The following is a 22,562-nucleotide window of genomic DNA, read 5'->3' on the forward strand; positions in this document are numbered from 1 at the left end:
TTGAGCTGCTGCAACACCTAATTTCCCCCATGGGGATCAATAAAGGAATATAATATATATTTATATATATATATATATATATATTATATATATTTTTTTTATATATATATATATTATATTATATATATATATAGCATATATATATATATTTATATATATATATATATATATTTATATATATATATATATATATTTATATATATATATATATATATATATATATATATATATAGGTTCCTTTTCTTCCTGATGGGGGCAGTAGTTCGCCTGTGAGCTATTTTTTCTTTTTCAAACGCCGGAAGTTCGAAGAAGAGGAAGTGAGCGAAACTCAAACAAAACAGTTGTTAACTGTCAACACACACACGTGAGGTGGATATTCCTTTATTTTATTTGATTGCTAAAACGTGTACATGTGCGTTGTACTGTGGACAACCCCGCTGTCCCACCACGTCAACGAATAACTACCCCACGTGGCCCCAGAGGAGATATCTAGAGTGGTGAGCTAGCATCAGGCTAACGAGGCTAACAATGAGTGCCAGCCGGCGTTTAACCTCTACGAGCCGCAGGGGCAAAGCTTCAGAGAGCCGGGGTAAAGAGCACCCAGCACCCAGGGGTGCCAGCAGGGTGCTGGGCGAGAGGAACCAGTCGGTGGTGGCGGTGGGAGCCTGGGTGGAGGGCGGACAAGACTTCCTGGAGCACCCAGAGGTGAGTTTATGCAGCTAATGCTAATCGAGCTGTGACGCTCACTGTTGCCATGGTGATGACGCGTTAGTGACGCGTCAAGCTGAAGTGATTAATCAGGGGTGGAGGAAGTATTTGGATATCCTACATGCAGTTTAATAAATACTTGGTTACAGGTCAAAGTCCTGCAATCATAATCAAGTATCAGCATCAAAATATATTTACTTATCACTCATTGTGCAGAATGGCACATTCAATTAAATAATATAACATTTATATTATATCCCTGACAATAAAACACTGTGCAATAATAGTTAAAAAGTTTTAAAGGTCTGTGAATATTATATTTCAATTACTGTATACAATATACTGTTTTTATTGCTTATTTATAATACTTGTTTATTTTTTTATTTTTCATTTTTTTATTTTATATCTTGTAATTCTTTACTATGTCTATTGTGTGCACTTTACTCTATGCTATACAGTACCAGTCAAAAGTTTCCACCCTTCTATTCTAATAAAGTTTTTTTATCTTATCTTATCTTATATCCCTGGGTTGTAATTATTGATGCAATACTGTTGTAAACTTGTAAAGGTGGTGATAATTTTAATTACTTTATACAATATACTGCTTTATACTTTATTATAATATATATTGCAGGGTAACTTAATCTTTGGTATATATATATATATAATTTGAAAAATGCATATTACACTACACATTATTGTATATATACAGTACCAGTCAAAAGTTTGGACACACCTTCTCATTCAATGGTTTTTCTTTATTTTTATTTTTTTCTACATTGTAGATTAATATTGAAGACATCCAAACTATGAAGGAACACATATGGAATTATGTGGTAAACAAACAAATGCTCAACAAACCAGAATATGTTTTATATTTTAGATTCTTCAAAGTAGTTGAATGAGAAGGTGTGTCCAAACTTTTGACTGGTACTGAATACAAAGTGACAGGTAACTATATGTATTATATTAATCGAGTGCAGTAAAAAGTACAATATTTTCCCCTCAAATCAAGTGAAGTAGAAGTTTAAAGTAGCATGAAACAGAAATACTCTAGTAGAGTACAAGTACCTCATAATTGTACTTGAGTAGAGTAATTATGTAAATGTGCTTAAGATCAGTTTTAATACATATTCCTTATCTTTATTTGTTTATTTATTTTTTGATAATTGTGACCAAGATACACACTTGTCTTCCTATGTCTTGTTTTAGGCTCTGGCTTTGCTTACTGAGGAGATCCAGGCAGAGAAGAGGAGGGAGACCGAAGAGAGCCTTCAACGATTTCAAGATGAAGTACGCCATCGTGTGGCACAGCAAGCTCAAGTCATCAAGAAGAGACGGCAGCCTCAGACAGACTCAGAGGTAAAAATAATAGTTTGTCACTGATGATGAGTAGTATGAACTCCAACAAATGGATCAGGGAGTGTTTTGACACACGTTTGAGTATTTTCAACATTGAATATCATTTATTTACATAATTTGTCTGTTAAGCGTGCTCTTCACTATTCAGCATTGCTTTATCCATCCAATTGTCTACAGCTGAAAGACATTCAGCTTACAATGATATAAACAGAGAAAAGGGGAAAAATCATCATATTAATAACACTGTTGATCATTTTTTTGTTGTTTGACTGACTAAGCCATAATCAACTAGTTGTTTTGGCACTCCATGGTGACAATGAAGCATGACTCAGCCCCCTGTTTGTAGGTTGTGATCTTGTTCCAGCTTGATGGACCTCATTGTAAAATAGTGTGTTTATGTCCAGGTGAAACCTGACAGGAGAATCCCACAACGGCAGCATCAGGTCTGGACCCAGCATGTGTCTGCTGGTGAGAGGCTGTTGTCTGCGGGAGATGCTGCACAACAGAGGGTGACTGAGAGGAGCTCTCATGAGGTGAGAGGCTATTATATTATTTAACAATAGAAGTGTTTTCCAAGTTTGGAGGGAAATAACTTGATTTGCAACACCTTTGAGATGACTTTCTGACCTCACAATTCTCTTGTGTCTGAATGGGACCAAATCCCTGCAACCAGGTTACAATATATTGTGAAAAGCCTAAAAACCAAAAGAGTTATGGCTGTTTTAGCAGAAGAATAATGCCAAAGGTGTTAGAGAGACATGTTTAACCGTCACACATGGGTGGATATTTGCAAGTCAGAAACAGTGTCTCCAGTTCATAGTTTGTCCACCACTGGTGAATACTGTGAAATGTCCCACTCAGCACAAATCTTTGTCACAGTTCTTCAACTACTGAATTTGAGATGTCCTTATTTAAGCTTTTGATGTTTGTATTTGGGTGTTGAAATGAATATTGGCTGATTTCATTACTATCAGATCTTTTGAATTTTAATATCAATATTGGCATTGGCTTCAAAAATTGGGTATTAGGCTCCTATGTTTACTGTGGAGGATCAAAGTCTGCCCAGGTACCCAGACAGTATCTTCTTTCATCCGTTTGTAATATTATTAATATTTTCTTCAGTACATTGTGCAAAGTCTGTGTCTTTGGCAGTCAGAATGATTGCATTGTTTCCTTGTGTGACTGATAAGGTAATGTGACAGTGATTAATCTGTAGGATTATTTATTCCCTTGGTTTTCCAGTCTAGAGGAGGTATGAGGCAGGTCAGACTCAGACTGGCCGCCTGTCGGATGATCCCGCATGGGGAAATGACGTCAGACCTTCCTGGTGGCGAATGGAACATCTCTCCAACCAGACATGTGAGCGCCTATGTCTCACACTTGTTCCTCTTTAAAAACACATTATTCCTATACTTGTGTGTATTAAAACACATTTTCCTCTGCACCCAACAGAAATCTGGATCTCATGTGCTAAAACCAGAACAGGAAGTGGAAGAGCAGGAGGAGGAGGATGTTCAGGAAGAAGAAGAGGAGGATGATCATCTCTTCCCTAGTCAACATGCGTGTCCTCTCGTTCGGCAGAAGGTTAATGAATACCCATGGTGCAGCAGTTTCACATGTTCACAAGCTCACACCTCAAACGCACACCTTCTGAGTCATAATTCAGTCAAATATGACCACAGACTTCACACTGTACGCGTACTGTTGGGATCAGAAAAACTCTTTCCTTCTTTCTTTCTTTCTTTCTTTCTTTCTTTCTTTCTTTCTTTCTTTCTTTCTTTCTTTCTTTCTTCTCTTTAGTGGTATCAGTTTTGATATCATTGGAGGGGAAACATTCCTAAATTAATCTAGCAATTGTCTGTGCATTCATAGTTAAATTGCAAACAAGACATCTGGTAGCTAATCAGAATCAGCTTTTTTGGCCTAGTATGTGTACACGTACAAGGAATTTGATTTGTATTGCTTTCAAAGTACTTATACAGAAATAAACAAATACAGGCTAAAAAACAAGATATAGATGTTTTCAAGTGAGATAAGACAAGTCTATTCCTCAATAAACTTTTAATTGTATCAACACTTTGTAAAGTGACAGCAGATGGGAAATCTGACCAGCTAAGGGTTGGGGAACATCTCAAAAACTGAAAGCTCTGTTATAAACAAACATAGCATTTAGTATGGCCAAATAATTAACTTTGTCATCAGATCGTCTGCCCCCTGACCAGATGTCATGTAGCTGCGTCCCAGTTCAGTGGAATATTAGTCCTTTCTCTCCAAATGAGACAGTCCAGCAGCACAGCACCTAAAACATAGTAAAAATATTTTTCAGGGGGCTCACGTCAACTCATAAACCCAAGTCGCTAAAACTTTATGACCTTAATATTGCCTTTAAACAGCTGACAGGATGTAATTTATAAGTGCATAACTGGGACGTGTTCCATTATACCAGAGTAAACGTTACAAATTGAGATGTTGCACTTCAACACATGACTGATGACATTATAGCAGTGAACAAGGTTGAGGGTTATATATTCCTATAATAACAATAATAAAATGTGCAGTTGATGCCTAGTTTAATTTATCTGCACCCAAACTTTGATGCAAATTTGTTAAGAATGTGAAAGTAAATACTTAAACAATTAAATCTATTGTGTTGCCTACTTTTAAAGGATTAGCAGATAAACCCTGACTTTGATGATCCTAATGTTTACCATCATAAACCGTCGCTTAATTATTTGGACAATATAAAGGATAAGGCTCCTGATATTCTATATTTTTGTTGTCCCCTAAAAAGACCAGAACCAACAATGCGTTAGTCCATCCTTTCTGACTTCCCTTCTCTGCCCCGAGCACTTTGGCTCCTACTGAAGATGTCAATCATTTAAAACATAGTACAATTATATGATTTCATCTTTAATAAGTGTTCACTAAAACAGCTGGACTCTGTAGTTTTTACAAGGGCTGTAAAGTATGTCATGTTTATGACATTCAAAGCTTCTATTCAGGTTTTTAAGATAAGATAAGATAAGATAATCCTTTATTAGTCCCGCAGCGGGGAAATTTGCGAATACCTTTTGAAATACTTTCTAAAAAATTGTGATTAGTAAATCTCTGTGGCCTCTGTCGTCAAACGGAGTCCAGATCACTCGTCCGATCCCATCCTCGTCGCCAATTTGTGGTGGAAATTAAATGTATTAATTTCCCTTTGAGAAATAACCGTGATGAGAAAACTCTCAAATGTCTTTAAGACATTTATTGAACAGACACTTAGAATAATTCAGCTGAATGGATAGAGCTCCTTCCCCACGGATGGTTCAGAGGTCTAACCCCGGTTAAAGAGTTTAGCAGAGTATATATATGTTTCACACAAAACTGACGGATTGTTCCAGCTGCACATTATCTGACTCTGTTCTGACTGTTGTTTGTTTCAGGTGAGTGAGCCTGTGTTGTTGGATTCAGAGAAATCACAGCCTCCTGCTTTCAAGTCCATTGACAGAGTCCCACAGGCCCTGTGGCCTCTGACTGACCAAGAAGAACTGAAAAGACAGGTAGACATCATCAGCCATGTGCATGAAGCTTCGTCTTTATGTGTTGAAAGCCCTCTCCTATCTGACCAAATGTTACAAATAGCACATCTCTCTTTCTCTTCAGCGTCAGTCTCAGTTCCTGATGCACCGCCGTCTGTACATGAACATCGAGAGAGAGCAAGTGAAGGAGAACAAACAGAACAGGAAACACCTGAAGAGGACGGCAAGGTGACGAGACCGCACTATTTTCTCCTGAATCACTTCCTCCTATTGGTGTGATTAGAATTTATCTTTTAAGCACCAATAATCTGTACATTTGATAGCTTTTAAATGGTTTTTATCAGCTTGTAGTCATATATAACGCAACAGTGTTGACAAGTTTTTAACGTATGTCCTTATTTTGCCCAAATATGGCTCAATACTCTCTTTCTCTGTATAACATACAGACTAACTAAAATAGGGTCATATGAATGTTAACTACAAGGGATTCTTTAGCCTTAGTCTCGTGGCTGTGGCGTAGTGGAGAGCAAGGTAGTTCTCCAATCAGAGGGTCGGTGGTTCGATACCCGAACCACCGCAGTCGATGTGTCCTTGGGCAAGACACTTAACCCCAAGTTGCTCCTGAAGGCTTGCCATCGGTGTGGACTGGATGTTGCATGAATGTTAGTTAGAGTCTGATGGTGGCACCTTGCATGGTAGCCTGTCATCAGTGTGTGAATGGGTGAATGATATGTAATATACTACTGATTGTAAGTCGCTTTGGATAAAAGCGTCTGCTAAATGACTGTAATGTAATGTAATGTCTAAAATGTCCCTGTCTCCACTGAAGGATCAAAGAAGAGAAAGAACAGATTCGTCTGGAGGAGGAGAGGAAGTTGGAGAGAGTTCGGCAGCTCGTGGAGGCCAGACAGAAGCTGGAGGAGAGAGAGCTGCTGATTCTGGAGCGTCTGAAGCTTGAGGAGGAGGAGGAGAGAGAAGTGCAGCTGCAGAGAAGGCAAAGGGAGGATAAAGGGAAAGCAGCTGCAAGGTAATTAATGACGACTAATTTGCAAAAGCTTAGAGGCAAAACCCTACTAATTTTACACATGAAAGTTGGTTTACAGGATTTGGGGAGTCCCACTGCCAAGCTTCGTTAAGTCTGATTTAATGATGTCACTTGAGTGTGAATTTATATATACTTGTTTTTGGGTGAACTAGTCCTTTACCAAATGAGCTAAACTACATGTGCAGACTCAAAAAGTGTAAGTGCCTTGGTGAAGCTGATGAACAGACTGATTGTCACTTTCTTCAGGTTCATTGAGGCTCTTAGAGCTCAGATGAAGGAGCGACTTTCTCAGGAGAAGCTGGAGCCGCCTCCTCTCTGCTGCTGTGCATCATCCTTCTGGGAGTCCCACCCAGACACCTGCGCTAACAACTGTATCTTCCACAACAATCCCAAAGGTACACACTGCACACCTGCCTCACACACCAACACTGAGCTTAAGTAGGACAATACATGAAATCAATAAAACCACTGACAGTAACATTTGTCTCCCTCACAGCGTATGCCAAGGCGTTACATTCCACAATGATGAGTTTGGAGTTACAGTAAAGGAAGCTGATGAACTGAAACAGTCTCCCACCTGTGTGTTTTAAAGGAACAGTCCAACATTTCTGGGAAAAAACAGCGTAAGTTGTCAAACACAGAGTCAGATGAAAAGATTAATATCAGTTATACCATCGCTCAGGATATGTTTGGCCTCCAGGCTGAAATATGAGATTGATTGCCTTGACATGTCTTCCAGGCATTCATGTTTTCCACAAGATTAATGCAGGCATCTATCAGATGGTGTGGCGCAAAATTTTGGGAAGACATTGATGGCTCTGAGATTATGTATCCTAAAGACTTTGGTGATCCACTGACTTTGCTCTAGTGCCTTTCATCAGGTCAAAATGTTACTTTACCCAATACTTTGATTTTTTTTTACTAAATGCCTACAGTACTAAAGACAACAGATACTGTAAGAATCACATTTAACTTTATTTATAGATAAATGCACAAGTCATTTACCGATTTTTCTGCTTTAATCATATTTATTTGGATGAGGATTTAAACTCATCTACAGGTTGGAGAGTGAGTTTTTCAAATGGATTATTTGTATTTTAAGCAGAATCTTGTCATTGCTTTGCATTTTCTTTGAGTATTTTGTTTGATGTTGTTGATAAATTCATCAGATTGGCAGCAGATTGACAGAAGAGGCAGATGTCAATCTTCTTAAAGTTTCATACACATTCCTCCCAGTAATTTACTTGTAGTAATTGTTATTGATAAAAAAGAAATAGGTATAATTGCTTCCTTTCTGCGAAGCTATGATTAGTAAATCATCAGGGAAGTCAGTCAGTACATTTGAAAACTATGAATCTGTACTTTAGGCTACTTCAACATTCTTCAGGGTTGTGCTTAAAAAAATGTAATATTTTTTTTTTCTTCTTAATAGGAACAAGTGTGTAATCTATCATACAGTAATATCTTCCTGCATGAGACACATTTTTATTTCAAAATGGACTACTCTCTGTTCGGATTCTTACATAATTTTTTTCTGAATGATTATAGTCTTGGCTATATTTAGATATTTTGAATGTATGGTGATGGTGTCAATTGTTGGAAGTTGAAATGTTCTAATCTCTATTTATAACACTGTGGTATGAAATCCTGATAAAGAATTTGAATTTGACTGACCTCTTTGTATAATACAAAACAATTCAACAAAAACACATTTTTCTGATGATTTGAAAGATTAGATGCTCGTTTATGATTTGTGAAATCATAATTTATTATAGTTTTATAGAATATGAAGCATTGCTGTAAATTAAACCACCAAACAGTCTATAAAGGAGTTACAATGAGTACAACCCTAAATATCTACAGCTGTAAAATGCAACATAAAAATAAATGCAGCAGTAAAATTAATCCAAAAACGTCATATATGATAGTAAAGCACTGACCGCCACATTTTAACATTTTTCAGCAGCAGAAGACGTGTTTTTCCAATGGTGGAAGAAATACTTAAATATTTACCATTAGTGAGAATACAACAACACCATAGTGTGTTTAAAAGTACAAACGGTTGGCATCACAATATACTTTAAGTACTAAAAGTTAAAGCACTCATTATGCAGAATGGGCCATTTTAGAATAATATATATAATTTTATAGAATAAACGTTATTTATGCATTAATGTGTTCATTACTTTAATGTTGAGGCTGGTAAAGGTGGAGATAGTTTTAATAAATGTGTAGGCTGGGTAGATTAATCCACAAATAAATATATCTATCTATCTATCTATCTATCTATCTATCTCTCTCTCTCTCTCTCTGATTTATATTTTATATTAATCTAAATCTGCACAGTTACTAAAGCTGTTAGATAAATGTAAAAAGTACAAAATTTGACTGAAAAGAAAGTGGTATAAAAATGCAAATACTCAAGTACAAGTAAATGTAATAAGTCACATTCCACCACTGCTGTTTTCCTCATTCCTTACCAATTAGTTAACATCAGTGTGATTGATTCCTAGCCCCACTCCTACTCTTCCAAAGAGTGTTTTAGTTCAGTTCTTTTATAACCCCTTATGCTGTGAACCACTAGGGGAGTATCTACTGCTCCCTACACACTCAGCTGTTTCCTGTGACGTCACTGGAGTAGAGTGGGTGGGGTAATATATCACATGGCCGCCGGGAGTCTCCGTCTGGAAAACCTTACGGAATAACACATTTATACTACTATATAAATATAGTTGTGTGTATATATATATACACAACTATATATTTTTTCCTCTGCACTGAAACGTGGCGGTAGGCTGGCTCTCTGGACCCGGTGCTGAATATATATATATATATTTATATATATATATTTATATATATATATATAGAGAGAGAGCTCAGTATGGAGATGTTTACGGACTCTGTATCCCACCAAGAAGCCGCCCGGTTGCTGCTTTATAGTTTAAATTAGCAGTCGTGGATACAAAGAAGAACCCGCCTCTCTTCATTAAACCATCCCAGCAGTGTGACACCAGGAACCTGCTCGCAAGGACATGCATGGAATCTGAGTGACTTTTTTGGGGTTTTTCTTTTGTTTTTTTTTAAAGTTTTAACACGAGTTTTCATCGAAACATGAAGGCGCCCCTGGCTCCCGGCATACGATTTATCACGTCCTTTTCTCGAGATAGTTGGTAAGTGTGCGTAATGGTGCGTTTCCACAAACATCCCAGTTAATGGCATCCCCAATCACAAATGTTGCTCTTTATGTGTGTGTGTGTGTGTGTGTGTGTGTGTGTGTGTGTGTGTGTGTATCTCCTCATTTTGCTGTGAATGATTGGCTTAACCGCGTCGATAAACACGCTTTGTGTTTTTTCTAATGGTTTCTCCTAAACCCAATGTTTACTGTGGAATAATACCCAAATCCTGTCCATCCTACTACCGGTTACAAACGCGTTACTACTGATTTGTGCACCAGACTCTCTCGGGTTTCGATGTGAGGATCGAGATCCCACACCAAACTCCATTCATAAAAAAAAAAAAAAGGTGTCTTTTCAGAGCTTTCACCCTTATCGACACAGATTTGACCTTTAACGAATCAATGTGGTCGTCGAGAAATCCAGAATTTAAGGAATTTGTAAAAAAAAAAAAAAAAAAAAAAAAAGACAAGGGGCACTTTAAAAACCTTTCAGTGTCTAATGTCACTTCACAATGTGGGGATGATTTATTACTGTATTTATTTTTTGCTGATTTAGCAATCAAGACCACAATGGTGAAGCAAAACAACAACAACATCCAGATTATGTGAAAAATGTAATATTATGACTAGATAATGGCTTTGTGTCTTGCTACTATGACTTACTCTACTAATATGCCTTATTCCGAATAATAAGACTGTCATATTATGAGATAATCTGAGAAGGGCTGCAAATAATTACTTTTTTTTTAAATCAATAAATCAGATAATTATTTCCTCAAACATATTTGATTTGTCCTCAAATAGCCTTTTTTTTTCTCAACCAGCAGTTCAAAACTCAAATATATATTTTTTTATTTACTATATTGTAAGAAAGGAAAAAGCATCAAATATCACGTCTTTGAGAATTTGTGCTTGAAAATTGACTGCAAACCTTTATCGATTATCAACAACTAGATCTTGTGTTTGTGCTTTTGCACTTGTTATTCTGACAGTAGTATATCCGAACACGCCTGTTGTTGCGAAATACTTACGAGTAATGAATGCTTTGTGTTAACTCACAATGCAATGCCATCTTTCTAGTGTATGTGACAAGAAAAACATAATAAAGAGCTGAAGAGGGCAGAGATTGAGGAGACATTACACTTGGATGTGTCATAAACACTGATCTACCTGTCAGTAATGTACTCCTGTACAATCTAAAGCATAATAATATAACAACCCTTCAATAAATCCTATGTCTGGGACATTTTAAATGTTCAGTTTTGGCTGACGTTGTGTTGTAGCAAACAGTAGCAGTACAACAATGTAAAAAATACTGCAGTACAAGTAAACAAGTCCATTGTAATACACAGAATTATTGTGTCAGCCAAATGTAGTTAATTTAGCATTAATTGAAGTATCAAAAGTAAACTGACCCCTGTGGCTGATATATTAATGGACATTATTAAGATAAACCTGATATATTAATCTTTAAGTAATATTTTAGTTAGTTAGTAGCTAAATTCCCACCCTAGGGGCCGAGCCCCTTCAAAGGGGTCACAAGATAAACCTGAGGGCTCATGGGATGTTTAATCCGGTAGTAAAGAGGAAAAAACATAAATGAAAGATACATTTGTAAAACTTTTCTCTTATCTTCGTGTGTTTTAAAAAAAAATATTAGATAGGGCCATACGTTCAATCTTTACCAATGCATTGTATAATAAAAACTAAGTACATTTAATATATATATATATATATATTAAATGTGTATATGTAATATATATATATTAAATATATATATAAATGTGCTTAAACATTTAACCAATATTTATTTGATTAAAATTTGACTTCTACCAATATATTAGTCTAGTTGTTCACTCTCTGATACCAACCAGGATGAACACAGTTGGTCCATGACATGCTGGCAGCAGTTGGCTTTATTACGTCAGTGTAAAGTTTTGAACATCTAAATATTTCTTATTTTTGTGTTCTTACAATATTTTGTATTTATGTAAAGTCTCTTGTTTTATGACAGCTTAACAAACAATATCAAGTCATGCCTTATTTTTTATTTTGTTTCACAGTGTGCAGTATTATAATCAGTTATAACTTTGCAATACATTCTTGTTGTCTTATCAGAAAGACTTTGCCATCTTTATTATTTATTTATAATTTATTATTTTATCTCTCTTTTGCAGGTATCGTGGTTTCATTCTTACCCTCACCTTCCTCTTCTACACGGCCTACCATCTGTCAAGGAAACCTATCAGCATTGTTAAGGTAACTGGGTCAATTCAATTCCTTTTTATCTACAGAGTTTTTTTGCAGGAACGTGACCAGTCTGGGTCATGGGTCAAAAGTCGCCTGTAAGACGTTCTCTGGAGATCCTTCAAAAGAGTTTAGGAATCAAGTTAGCTTCAACAGAATTCCTTCCTCTTTCCTCATTAAAGAACAAAACAGATTAGAAAAGGATTAATGAATATCTGAAAGTATCAGATTTTTTGATTCAGAGTTAGACAAAATATTTATCTTCACAAATTGAAGATTTTCCGTTTAATGCAAATTTACCTAAACTCCCAGCAGGTTTATCAGTCTCTCTTGATTATGTAAATAGTTCATATGTCTGTATGCATATCATATATTGTATTTCTGTGTCTGTGAGAGTTTTATTCGGGTCGTTTCACCTGCTTATGACCTATTATGTGTTTCTATCTGATCATCAGAGTGAGCTGCACAGAAACTGTTCCTCAGTAATTCGACCTGCAGATCTTAACATAACCAACAATGCTACTTGGTGTGACTGGGCGCCCTTTGGTAAGTCTTTTATTTGCTATCAACTTTGACAGGTACGGTATTAGAATGCTTTTTAATTTGAGCACAGGCTCTCCCAACATCCCAGTGATCCGGGGTTCACTGCCCAGTTTAAGTTCCCGGCTCGGATGTGAGTTTCTGAAAACATAGATGGTTGTGTTGGTGTGTGGGAAGCTGTTTTCCAACTGAAACATCCATAATTCTAAATGATTACGTGGAGAAAGCTAACAGTTTCATTTGTGTCGTCCCTCTAGACCAGGACAACTATCAGACACTGTTTGGAGTCTTGGATAACTCCTTCCTGGTTGCCTATGCCATCGGCATGTTTTTCAGGTTTGTATGTGCTGTTGCCTGCAGACATCTTTATACTTGTGTGTGTGTTTGTGCTTTGTTGAGTCTTAATAGTTTTCTTGTGTTAACAGTGGGATATTTGGAGAGCGCCTGCCTCTGCGGTACTACCTGAGTTTTGGGATGCTGATGAGCGGATTGTTCACATGTCTGTTCGGCCTCGGCTTCTACTTGAACATCCACTCCTTATGGTACTACGCCATCATCCAGGTAAAGACACAATCACAAAGTCCTCTACTTTCTTTTGTTCCCTAAACCTGTTGTAAACACAGGAGACCCCCTGACCTTTCCTCTTATGCCACCATCAGGATAGAATTTGCATGCAACAAATCGCCAAATCTATTTACCGATTGTCATTCAATTAGCTGAATTCCCCTTTTTACTTTGGTGATAAAACGACAATTCCTACAGGAACCTATAAACAGTGAAATGTGAATGTGAACCCTTTGTCTTGTTGAATAGAGTACATTTGAGAATTAAGCAGAATTATCTTGCAAGTGCTTGTTGTAGAGCAGTTGTTGGAATAAATAAAAATATGAATTAAAACTACTGAAGACCCTATACTAGCTTTACCTGTTCTACAACCAATGTATTTATTCTCATGGTGGTGTGGTAAAGGCCCAATCTGTAAATTTAGACCATTTAAATTACTCACATACATGATTTAATGCATCTGCCAACACCTCTAAACTTGTTTGTATCCTGTTTGTTTAAGCCATACAAGAACAGAAATGCAAAAACAACAGTTTTTGGTTTAAGGGTTAATTTACTCGGTAGAACAATTTCTTGGTGAACAACTTCTGTCCACAGTGACTCGCTGGAGTCCTGTCATCACAGTGAAGTTTCCAGTTTTGGTTTTGTCATGCCTCTGCAGAGACCAACAGCTGTGCTCGCTGACCATATCTGTCAACCCACAGTATAGCTGGAGATGTTGCCCAGAAGTTCTGCATAGATGGAGAAACTGTTGTTCGTCACAAAATAGTTACAGACCATAACTCAACCTTAAAACCATTTTAAAATTGACATTTTTAGATTTCTGTTTGTGTATGGATCTCATTTCACTTCCTGAAATGTTTTAACTGTTCCCTTAATAGTTTGCAAACAGTTTTACAACCTGTCTGTTGACCTCTGTTGTTGTAAAACCTTTAAACCAGTACAGAATTATGAACCTTTGAATAGCGAAACAATCTCTGGTCCATTTTTTTCTGGCAGATCTACTGCAGAGAACAAACTCACGTTAGGGATGAAAGAGGGAAGCACAGAGATCAGATGAGCTGTTTATTGCTCACTCACCAACAAATGTACCCATACCAACACAGACACACACAGTCAGGTTCCATTGGTCAACCTTGACTCTGGGAAATGAATGTTGGTCTCAGTGTTGGTGCACGCTGTGTTAAGACACAGTCACACGAGTTTTGTTTCACTTCAGTCTTTTTTTTTTCCCTTTGTCGAGTAATAACTTCCCAAATCACTGTGCAGGTTTTAGTCATGTGAGAGCTGGTTAATGTCAGGAACAAGTGAAAAAAACAGTTTTGGACACAAGCTACTTTCCCTTCCCGTGTCCAGTAATAAGGCTGCAGCTTTGGAAATTCAGTTAAACTGCACTGACTGATTTAAGTTTGTAGTTATCTCATGAATATAAGGCTGTTTAATTGCTCTTAAGTTAAGTGTCAGATGAGCCTCAGACCATCGCGTGACCCTTCCCTGGGCTCAAATTCCACAAGTGAATTCAACAATTTTTCAATTAGAAATTTTACTTATTCTATAGATGATTCACATCAAACTTAATCACATTAAAGTTAATAGCCTTAAAGAAAAAATGGTCCTCTTTGACTTAAGAGAGATCAATGTGTAATATCGGAGCCTGAGTTTTTAAAGCCTGCAGCAGCTACATGAAGCTATTAAAAGAAATCACTGATTCCTTGTATTGATAACAACCCTTTTACTCCATCACATGTGTGGTCACTGTGGGTCAGTACAGACCTTATTCATTGTCTCCTCTCTTTAAAATCTTTTACAGATCTCATGGTGGCTTAGTCAGGCTTTCCGCACACACATCACATGACTCACAGCTGAATCATAGGACGGCAGCAGTTTGCCTGGGGCTTATGTAGGTTTGGTGTGGGAATGTATAAACTCAAGGCTCACTTGTCTTCTTATTCTCCTTCTTTAAGTAGAGTCTGTAGGGTTACACCAGCATTAAGAGGCTTTGATGCTGTAAGTTAACCCCGGCTTGTTTCTCCCTCTGTTTGCTTCATTCTGCAGGTCATGAACGGGCTGATGCAGACCACCGGTTGGCCTGCAGTGGTGGCTTGTGTCGGCAACTGGTTTGGAAAGGGGAAGTGAGTGCTACGCGATGTGCACCAGGCGTGCAGTCCTGCTGACTATGCAGCATTAGATACATTTTCTTTTTTTGTAGCTGGCTGAATCAGACTTTCACATTTGTCATGTTTTGACAGCACAGTGAGAACTAGGTTTAATTTATCTCAGACAATCAAACCCACATCATAAATCTAAACTGCCCCTCAAATAAACAAGACTGTTCAAAAGTTTGATTGGGTCCAGTCAAATGTCTGAGGCCATGTCCACATTACTACTTTTCCATTTTAAAACGCATATCTTTTGCTACGTTTACACTGAGCATCCACACAAGGTCAAAGTTTTAGAGCATCGAAAACAAATAAGTTAAAAAACGCTCCCGAGGACTGATAAGTTTGAAAACGGCGGGGCTACCTCATGGTGTGGACAGCGGAAACGGAGAAGCGGGCAAACACTTGACCTGGCTCCGTCTGAAGTTCACAAACACATCTTCCAGCACCTCTAAAGCTTTGCGGTTAACACATTGCGTCTTGTTTGTTTAACCCACACACAAACAGAAATGTTAAAACTTAAATTTGTGTGTTTAGTAGGAGTTATGTGCTGGAACCCCCTGCTTCTAGTGTTCATGCTATGCTAATGATGTCCTGACTCCAGCTCGGCACTCAACACACAGACTTGATATTGCTCTTGATCTCACTTTAAGAGTGAATAAGCATCTTTTCCTAAAATGTTGAACTACAACTTTAATGTGACTTGCGACTAATTGATTGATTGCGCTTGTGTTTTGATCATCAGACGTGGGTTCATCATGGGTGTGTGGAACTCCCACACCTCAGTGGGAAACATCTTGGGCTCCCTCATAGCAGGAGCCTTTGTGTCGTCGCAGTGGGGAATGTCCTTCATCGTCCCTGGACTCATAATCGCCTCCACTGGGGTCCTGTGCTTCTTCTTCCTGGTTGAGAGTAAGTTTCTATTCGTCGGTCAAACCCTCATTAAACTGTTTCACAGAGGCATTTGACGAAAACCCTCATGTCGGGTGTATATCCGAAGACATGTATTATGAGGGTGGCTGTCACAGATACAATCAACACTTGAAGGATCCTGTTTGACTTGTTTGTAAAGCAATTATTTTTGGTTGCTGTTACTTTGAAGGTGTGATATTTAACTTAGCTACAGTACCATTACCTTGTTCAAAGCTTAGCAAACTCTAGCTCTGTCTGGCCAAATATTTACAATAAAGATCTGAATTATAGGATATACCTAAATGATCTGTTCTTAAAGTGGAAGAGCTGCACAGTTCTGTGCATGGATATGCAAAATATAGTCTAGGTGATGTGCAAAAGTTAATATTTATGAAGTATGAAATAAAAAGAATATGTGCATTTCGGGAAATAGTAAAGATGTGCGATTAGATTAATTGAGATTTAAAAGATTGGTTAGTAATTTTAACCCTTAGTACAGACTTAAGTGTGATAATTAGCCATACTAACATGTTGTATCTTGTTGTCTTAACATTACATCTCTTGTGAAACCTAAATGTTGCTTTTAAGTCCCAATTTCTTTCCCCCTCTCTCTTGCAGAACCTGAACACGTCAACTGCACTCCTCCTCACCATCATGTGAGTAAAAGCTACAAACCTAATCTACATAATTCATCCTGAATATTGATAATAAACTTAATTTTCATAACATTAGAAATGAAGCACATTGTGCTTTGCAATAAGGAAAAATAGACATAGAATGAATATAAAAACTGGTAAAAATATGATAGAACATATGTATACCATAGGATGGAAAATAAAACCCACTGAATAATAATTAAACTGAAATCAGTACTCATATTTGCATCATACACATATACATCAATAAACACTGCAGCAGCATTCTCAACATTCTCTTCTACTCTATTCTTTACTTTTCTATATTAGTGGTGGAGATTTTAAGTTTTTTTCCCTTCGATCGCTCTCTCTCTATCTCCTGTAACGAGACTGTTTGATCTCATGCATATTCTTTGTGTTTTCAGAGTGAAAAGGAGGACGAAGAGACGGAGCCTCCCCCCACTAACTCATCCCATGTGGATGTGACCGCCTACGGTTCCATCAGCGCTGAGCCCGCGGAGGTTGTTGAGGAGCCTACGGAGGCCATCAGCTTCAGTGGGGCTCTCAGTATACCTGTGAGTGTTGACAACTCTTTTTAATTATCCAAATGTCTCTTATGACTTTATTTGTATTGCAGGATGACCACAGCTCCAATTGGCTTAATATTTGCTAAGGTGCTGGAAGCATCAATGAGTTCAAACTTTTATTTTAAGCTTCTGGTCAAACAGACCCTGTATGCTCTGATGAAAGTCTGTGAAACACTGCGTAGATGTAAGTATGCAGATATCTCAGAGGTAGTAACAGAGCGTGACACAGGATGAAGGTGTATCTTAAAGGTGATGTGTATTGAGGTTTTGACTTTGCTTCAATGATAATGGATCGTTGATCACTGAATGGATACATCAGTCCCGATTGATGTATCGTTACACCTCAAGTAAAAGACATGGAGACAGAGAAGGGGGGGGGGACAGTTGATTGTGAATTGTAGCGATGTGATAATGAAGGCATTTAAGACATTTTGAGATGATGAAAGGTTTTCATGGTGTTTTAATGTCTCACTCAGGGAGTGGTGGAGTTCTCTCTCTGCCTGCTGTTCGCCAAGCTGGTCAGCTACACCTTCCTGTACTGGCTTCCTCTCTACATCTCCAACGTTGGTCAGTATTTACACACACACTTTATTTGTTCCCAAAGAGGAGAATGTCATACATCATACGTTGTAGTTTTATCCACATGATTTAAAGTCTTTTTTTTTAAGTTGATTGAAGGTTTTTTTTGTTGTAATTTTCAGCACATTTCGATGCAAAAGCGGCAGGAGACATGTCCACATTGTTTGATGTCGGAGGAATCGTGGGTAAGCATTGAGCCTCAACTGATGTGTTGAATAACTTGATCTGACAGGATTTAATTTTCCAACCTGTTTCGGACAAAAGAAATAGAAGGAAATACGTAAAATACAATATATATTATGGAGATACATCTTGACAGATGTGTTTTGTTTCAATCCCCCTCCAGACTGATTAGTTCACTCCAGACTTGATTGCTCATCCTTAGTCACTCGGATGTTGAAGTGGAAATTTTTCAAATTCAATTTAGATGTATGAATTTTGTCAGTCCAAATTTAGCAACTAGGTTGTGTTTTTTTTGGCAGTTTGAGCACCTTGAATATAGTTTTTAGAATATTGCACACTTTTAAATCACTCTCTGTGAATTACTTATAAAAAAAATGGCACCACATCAATTCAGAGAGATGTTTTTTTTGAGTAAAATGTAAATAAGATATAATACTAAAGTACAATACCAATGGCGTAGATTCCTTTGTATTTAACCCTTGTGCATCCATTTAAAACAGTTCCTCTGGTATACGTCAATGATTAGCAACACCATTGAGTTTTATGTATTGCATCTTAACACTGCAGTGCTCCATAATACAGCACCAATGTCCCTAGTGGAAACCAGAAAGATAACATGGATTTGCGCCATAGGGCAAACATGAGAAAAAGGCTCCATCTGGTGGAAAATATCAAAGACTACAATTTGGAGCCACTGCTCTAGATTCAAAATAGGAAAGTTAAAGTAATGTAACTGGTAATCACAGGGCTGCGACGATGACATGATCTGACTTGACTGTGTTGTGTGTCTACAGGAGGCATCATGGCCGGCCTTGTGTCTGACTACACAGGTGGGAGAGCGACAACTTGCGGCGTCATGTTGCTCACTGCTGCTCCAATGGTGAGTTTCATCTATTAAATAGAACTACTTCATGACGGAATGGTCGCCCTTGTAACTAGTGGCTTCCTGGCCTGATTTGTGTGTACATGAAGAGCAAAACATTGTTCAGTGGTTCTAAAAGACAACAATTGAAAGGACAGAAAGAGACAATGGCACCTCTGACAGTCCATTTACTTACGGCTTTCTTTTATATTTATTTAACTAACTCAATATTTAGAGTTCAATAATGATCGAGAGTCAATTACTCTTTTTCTAGCAATATTCTACCCCGTGGGCCCATGGACTAAATGGAATTTTAAATGATTGAATTCTTCTTCTTTTGGGGCCTAAACAATTTCAAATGTTTATAATACATTTTGATAATAGTAATACTGTTTTTATCTCTGTTAACATAGTTATTATTAAAGTAAAGAAGAAAAACATCAATGTAACAGCTGAATCCAAACACTTCAATGGTAGTGTATGTGTTGAAAGGATACAGTTAATATTTTTCTAATATTTTCTTGGGAGAAAGAAAACATACCAGATTGATATATGAACATTAAGTTGAATGTGTGATGTCTGCTGATTGTTTTGTTTTGTTCATGTTCCAGCTTTTCCTCTATAATTACATTGGACAAAGGAGCATCGGCACTACAGTCGGTAAGACTTCTTTGCTTATTTAATTCTTCTACACTTTATTGGATTTTAGAAAAAAAACAAAAAACATAAAGTAATCAGAAATGATTGTTTATATACTAAAGTTGCATTATATATATATACAGTGTTGAAGGTCTTTATAAACTGTGTTTTTTCCATATGTAGGTATGCTGCTATTGTGTGGAGGCCTGGTGAACGGACCATACGCCCTCATCACTACTGCTGTATCTGCTGACCTGGTAAGACCTGAAGCATGATGGGTAACTCACTGTTTTATGTCCCTGTCGTCTGTCAACAAATCCTTCAGCAAAAGCACGTCTGTTGTGACAAAATCAGTTTGAGGATCCTGATGACATGTAGTGGACATAGATTAATAATTTAAACCAAGTTTTCGCTACTTACATGATCTATTTGCACTGTGGGGATATAACTAACTGAATGGGCCATTCTGCAAAAGTACTCCTACTCTTACTTTTGGTACTTTAAGTGTATTTTGATGCTAATCCTCTCTACTTTTGATGCAGGACATTAACTTGTAACAGAGTATTTCTACACTGTGGTATGACTACGTTTACTAAAGTAAAATATCTGAGATTGTCTCCCAACACTGAGTCTTTGTTGCAACAGGGAACACATGAGAGTCTGAGAGGAAACTCCAGGGCGTTGTCAACAGTGACAGCAATTATTGACGGGACGGGTTCAATAGGTATGCATGGAGTTCTTTTTCAACTCTTTTAAAGCTGCTCTAATCATATGGAATGGAATCATCTTTGTTTTTCCATCTTCTTCATTTTTTGCTTTTCAATGAGAACATTTCAGCACTTTATAGGGTTTTCTTGTAAATTAATTTAAAAGTCTAAAAGGTTGAAACTTTTGATGTGAAATATTAAAAAAGAACAGTCAGTGACATTGTTGTGTTCTCTGTAGGAGCTGCGGTGGGTCCTCTGCTGGCCGGTGTGATCTCGCCATACGGCTGGAACAAAGTCTTCTACATGCTCATCACTGCTGACGTCTTAGCCTGCCTGGTCAGAAAACGCCTTTTTATCTATTGACCGACTTCTTTATTCTCTAAGACTACAACACAGCCGGGCTTGAAATGATCTGAGATCTTTTTGTCATTACTGCTTAATACAGTCCAGTAACTGAACCCTGACTGACACATTGTTTCATTTTCCGTCTTCAGTTTTTATCCAGGCTCGTTTACAAAGAAGCTTATGGTTGGTGTCGACGGGCCCCTCGAGCCAGAGGGTGAGTATCACCTCCAGTAGGGCTGCACAATTAATCGCATATAAGATAGGAGATGTATGTCTAAAATTACCGATACCGATGTTGGAAATCAGTCCGATCGGTGCATCCCTAATATTAGTAGATCACGATTTTGGCTTCCCACAATTAAATGAACATGATAGACTGCAATATGGACGTTTAAAATGCCTGCTCCTCTGATAGAAACTCAGTTGTATGAGTCAAGCAATTCCTAAGCTCACAACCAGCCACCTGGTGATGATGTAGCTGTCAAGGCGCTGCAGCGGCACCCTGCAGTGACAGCCTGTGAAATACTTCCCTGAATATTGTAGCTGCAATAAGGACCAGTCTAACTTTGATGCAAAGATTTTTACATCAGAAGGAATTTAGCAGAAGATGGCAGTGACTGATTCTGTTATATCTCATAAGCACTTAGAATTCATTCAAATGCAAAGGATTTCATTGGCATGATGTAACAATTTACACAATTCTTTATAAGGAAAACAAAAATACAAATACTAATATTTGTGTTTTTTATGTGGAGTTAGGTGATGATCAGACTGATCCACTTATATTCATTAAGAAAAAGGGAGTCAACTATGTAACTCCCTCTAAAACCCCAAATGTTGTTTGTTATATGGATGAATCAATGAAAATATGATGTGTTATAATTTGTGAACTTTATAGATGTTAGTAGGTAGGATTTCTTGCGTACTTTGGACAGAGCAAAGCTAGATGTTTCCCTTAGTATCCAGTCTTAATACTCAGCTTCTTATCTTACTTTGGGCCAGACAGTGAATATGGTTATTTCCTTAAATGTCAAACTATTCCTTTAAACAAGAAATAAAATAAGGATATTCTATTTAAAGGGTTATGGTATTAGATTGCATAATAAATGTCTAATAGTCATTCTCAAATCTTTTTATTTCAGGTTCAAAGAAATCTGAAAGACTCACACAATCAAACTGGGGACCAAAAAGAGAAAGGAGGGAGAAAATGCTGAAGCTGACCTCAGTGGACATGACAAACTAATCTAAATGGAAACCAATGGAGCCACCATTGGAAGATTCAAGGCACTAAAACTGACGATTGAAGCCTTCTTCTTATTGTAAAACAGAGACACTTTTTTATGAATGATCTACTCATTTTAACTTGTTTTAATATTCTTTTATCATTAAAAGTGTACATACTGTGTGCATTTTCTTAATTTATGTCTCCTTAGTTACTGGATAGTCACAATACAGTTTGGTAGTACCTGCTGGTGGCCATTGGTAAGGTGCATCATACACAAGTGTACAAACAAAAGATATAAGGTCAGAAAAGCCCATTTACACACTAATATACATTATACACTCTTGTTCTCCATTTTATGTCAGCGCTACTCAGTCTTTATTGGAATCATGAAGTATGGGTGAATGGGTTCATGGTCTTCATTTTTTTTATTTTTTAGAAATATAAAAGAGCACTCGTATTACAGGAGCACTGTTTAATCAGAAGCCTCCCCTGAGACACACAGACAAAGTATCTATGGTATTCTTGTTTACATATCAAGTGAAAATTAATTGAAGTAGAGCAGAT

General features: G+C 37.4%; 1 protein-coding gene across 3 annotated transcripts; it reads left to right on the forward strand.

Annotated features, from left to right (window-relative positions):
* Positions 1 to 333: 333 nt before the first annotated feature.
* On the forward strand, positions 334 to 22,176 carry slc37a2 (solute carrier family 37 member 2). 3 transcript variants are annotated; one of them, XM_054626223.1, is made up of 18 exons: positions 9,317 to 9,809; positions 11,992 to 12,073; positions 12,517 to 12,607; positions 12,859 to 12,937; positions 13,027 to 13,162; positions 15,221 to 15,297; positions 16,070 to 16,236; positions 16,855 to 16,892; positions 17,297 to 17,446; positions 17,935 to 18,025; positions 18,160 to 18,222; positions 19,015 to 19,100; positions 19,694 to 19,742; positions 19,905 to 19,978; positions 20,367 to 20,445; positions 20,667 to 20,764; positions 20,923 to 20,987; positions 21,916 to 22,176. In XM_054626223.1, the coding sequence occupies exons 1-18, from the start codon at positions 9,751 to 9,753 to the stop codon at positions 21,929 to 21,931; spliced, it is 1,500 nt and encodes a 499-aa protein (XP_054482198.1). In that variant the 5' UTR covers positions 9,317 to 9,750; the 3' UTR covers positions 21,932 to 22,176. The 3 variants fall into 3 exon arrangements, 1 of the variants encoding a protein (XP_054482198.1); XR_008532403.1 differs by lacking the exons at positions 9,317 to 9,809; positions 12,517 to 12,607; positions 12,859 to 12,937; ... (12 more) ...; positions 20,923 to 20,987; positions 21,916 to 22,176 and adding exons at positions 334 to 705; positions 1,921 to 2,070; positions 2,475 to 2,603; ... (5 more) ...; positions 6,886 to 7,034; positions 7,136 to 7,262; XR_008532404.1 differs by lacking the exons at positions 9,317 to 9,809; positions 11,992 to 12,073; positions 12,517 to 12,607; ... (13 more) ...; positions 20,923 to 20,987; positions 21,916 to 22,176 and adding exons at positions 334 to 705; positions 1,921 to 2,070; positions 2,475 to 2,603; ... (6 more) ...; positions 7,136 to 7,262; positions 7,379 to 8,302.
* The last annotated feature ends 386 nt before the right edge of the window (positions 22,177 to 22,562 follow it).

Source organism: Anoplopoma fimbria, chromosome 24 (assembly GCF_027596085.1).
Source record: "Anoplopoma fimbria isolate UVic2021 breed Golden Eagle Sablefish chromosome 24, Afim_UVic_2022, whole genome shotgun sequence".
NCBI classification, from domain to species: Eukaryota; Metazoa; Chordata; class Actinopteri; order Perciformes; family Anoplopomatidae; genus Anoplopoma; species Anoplopoma fimbria.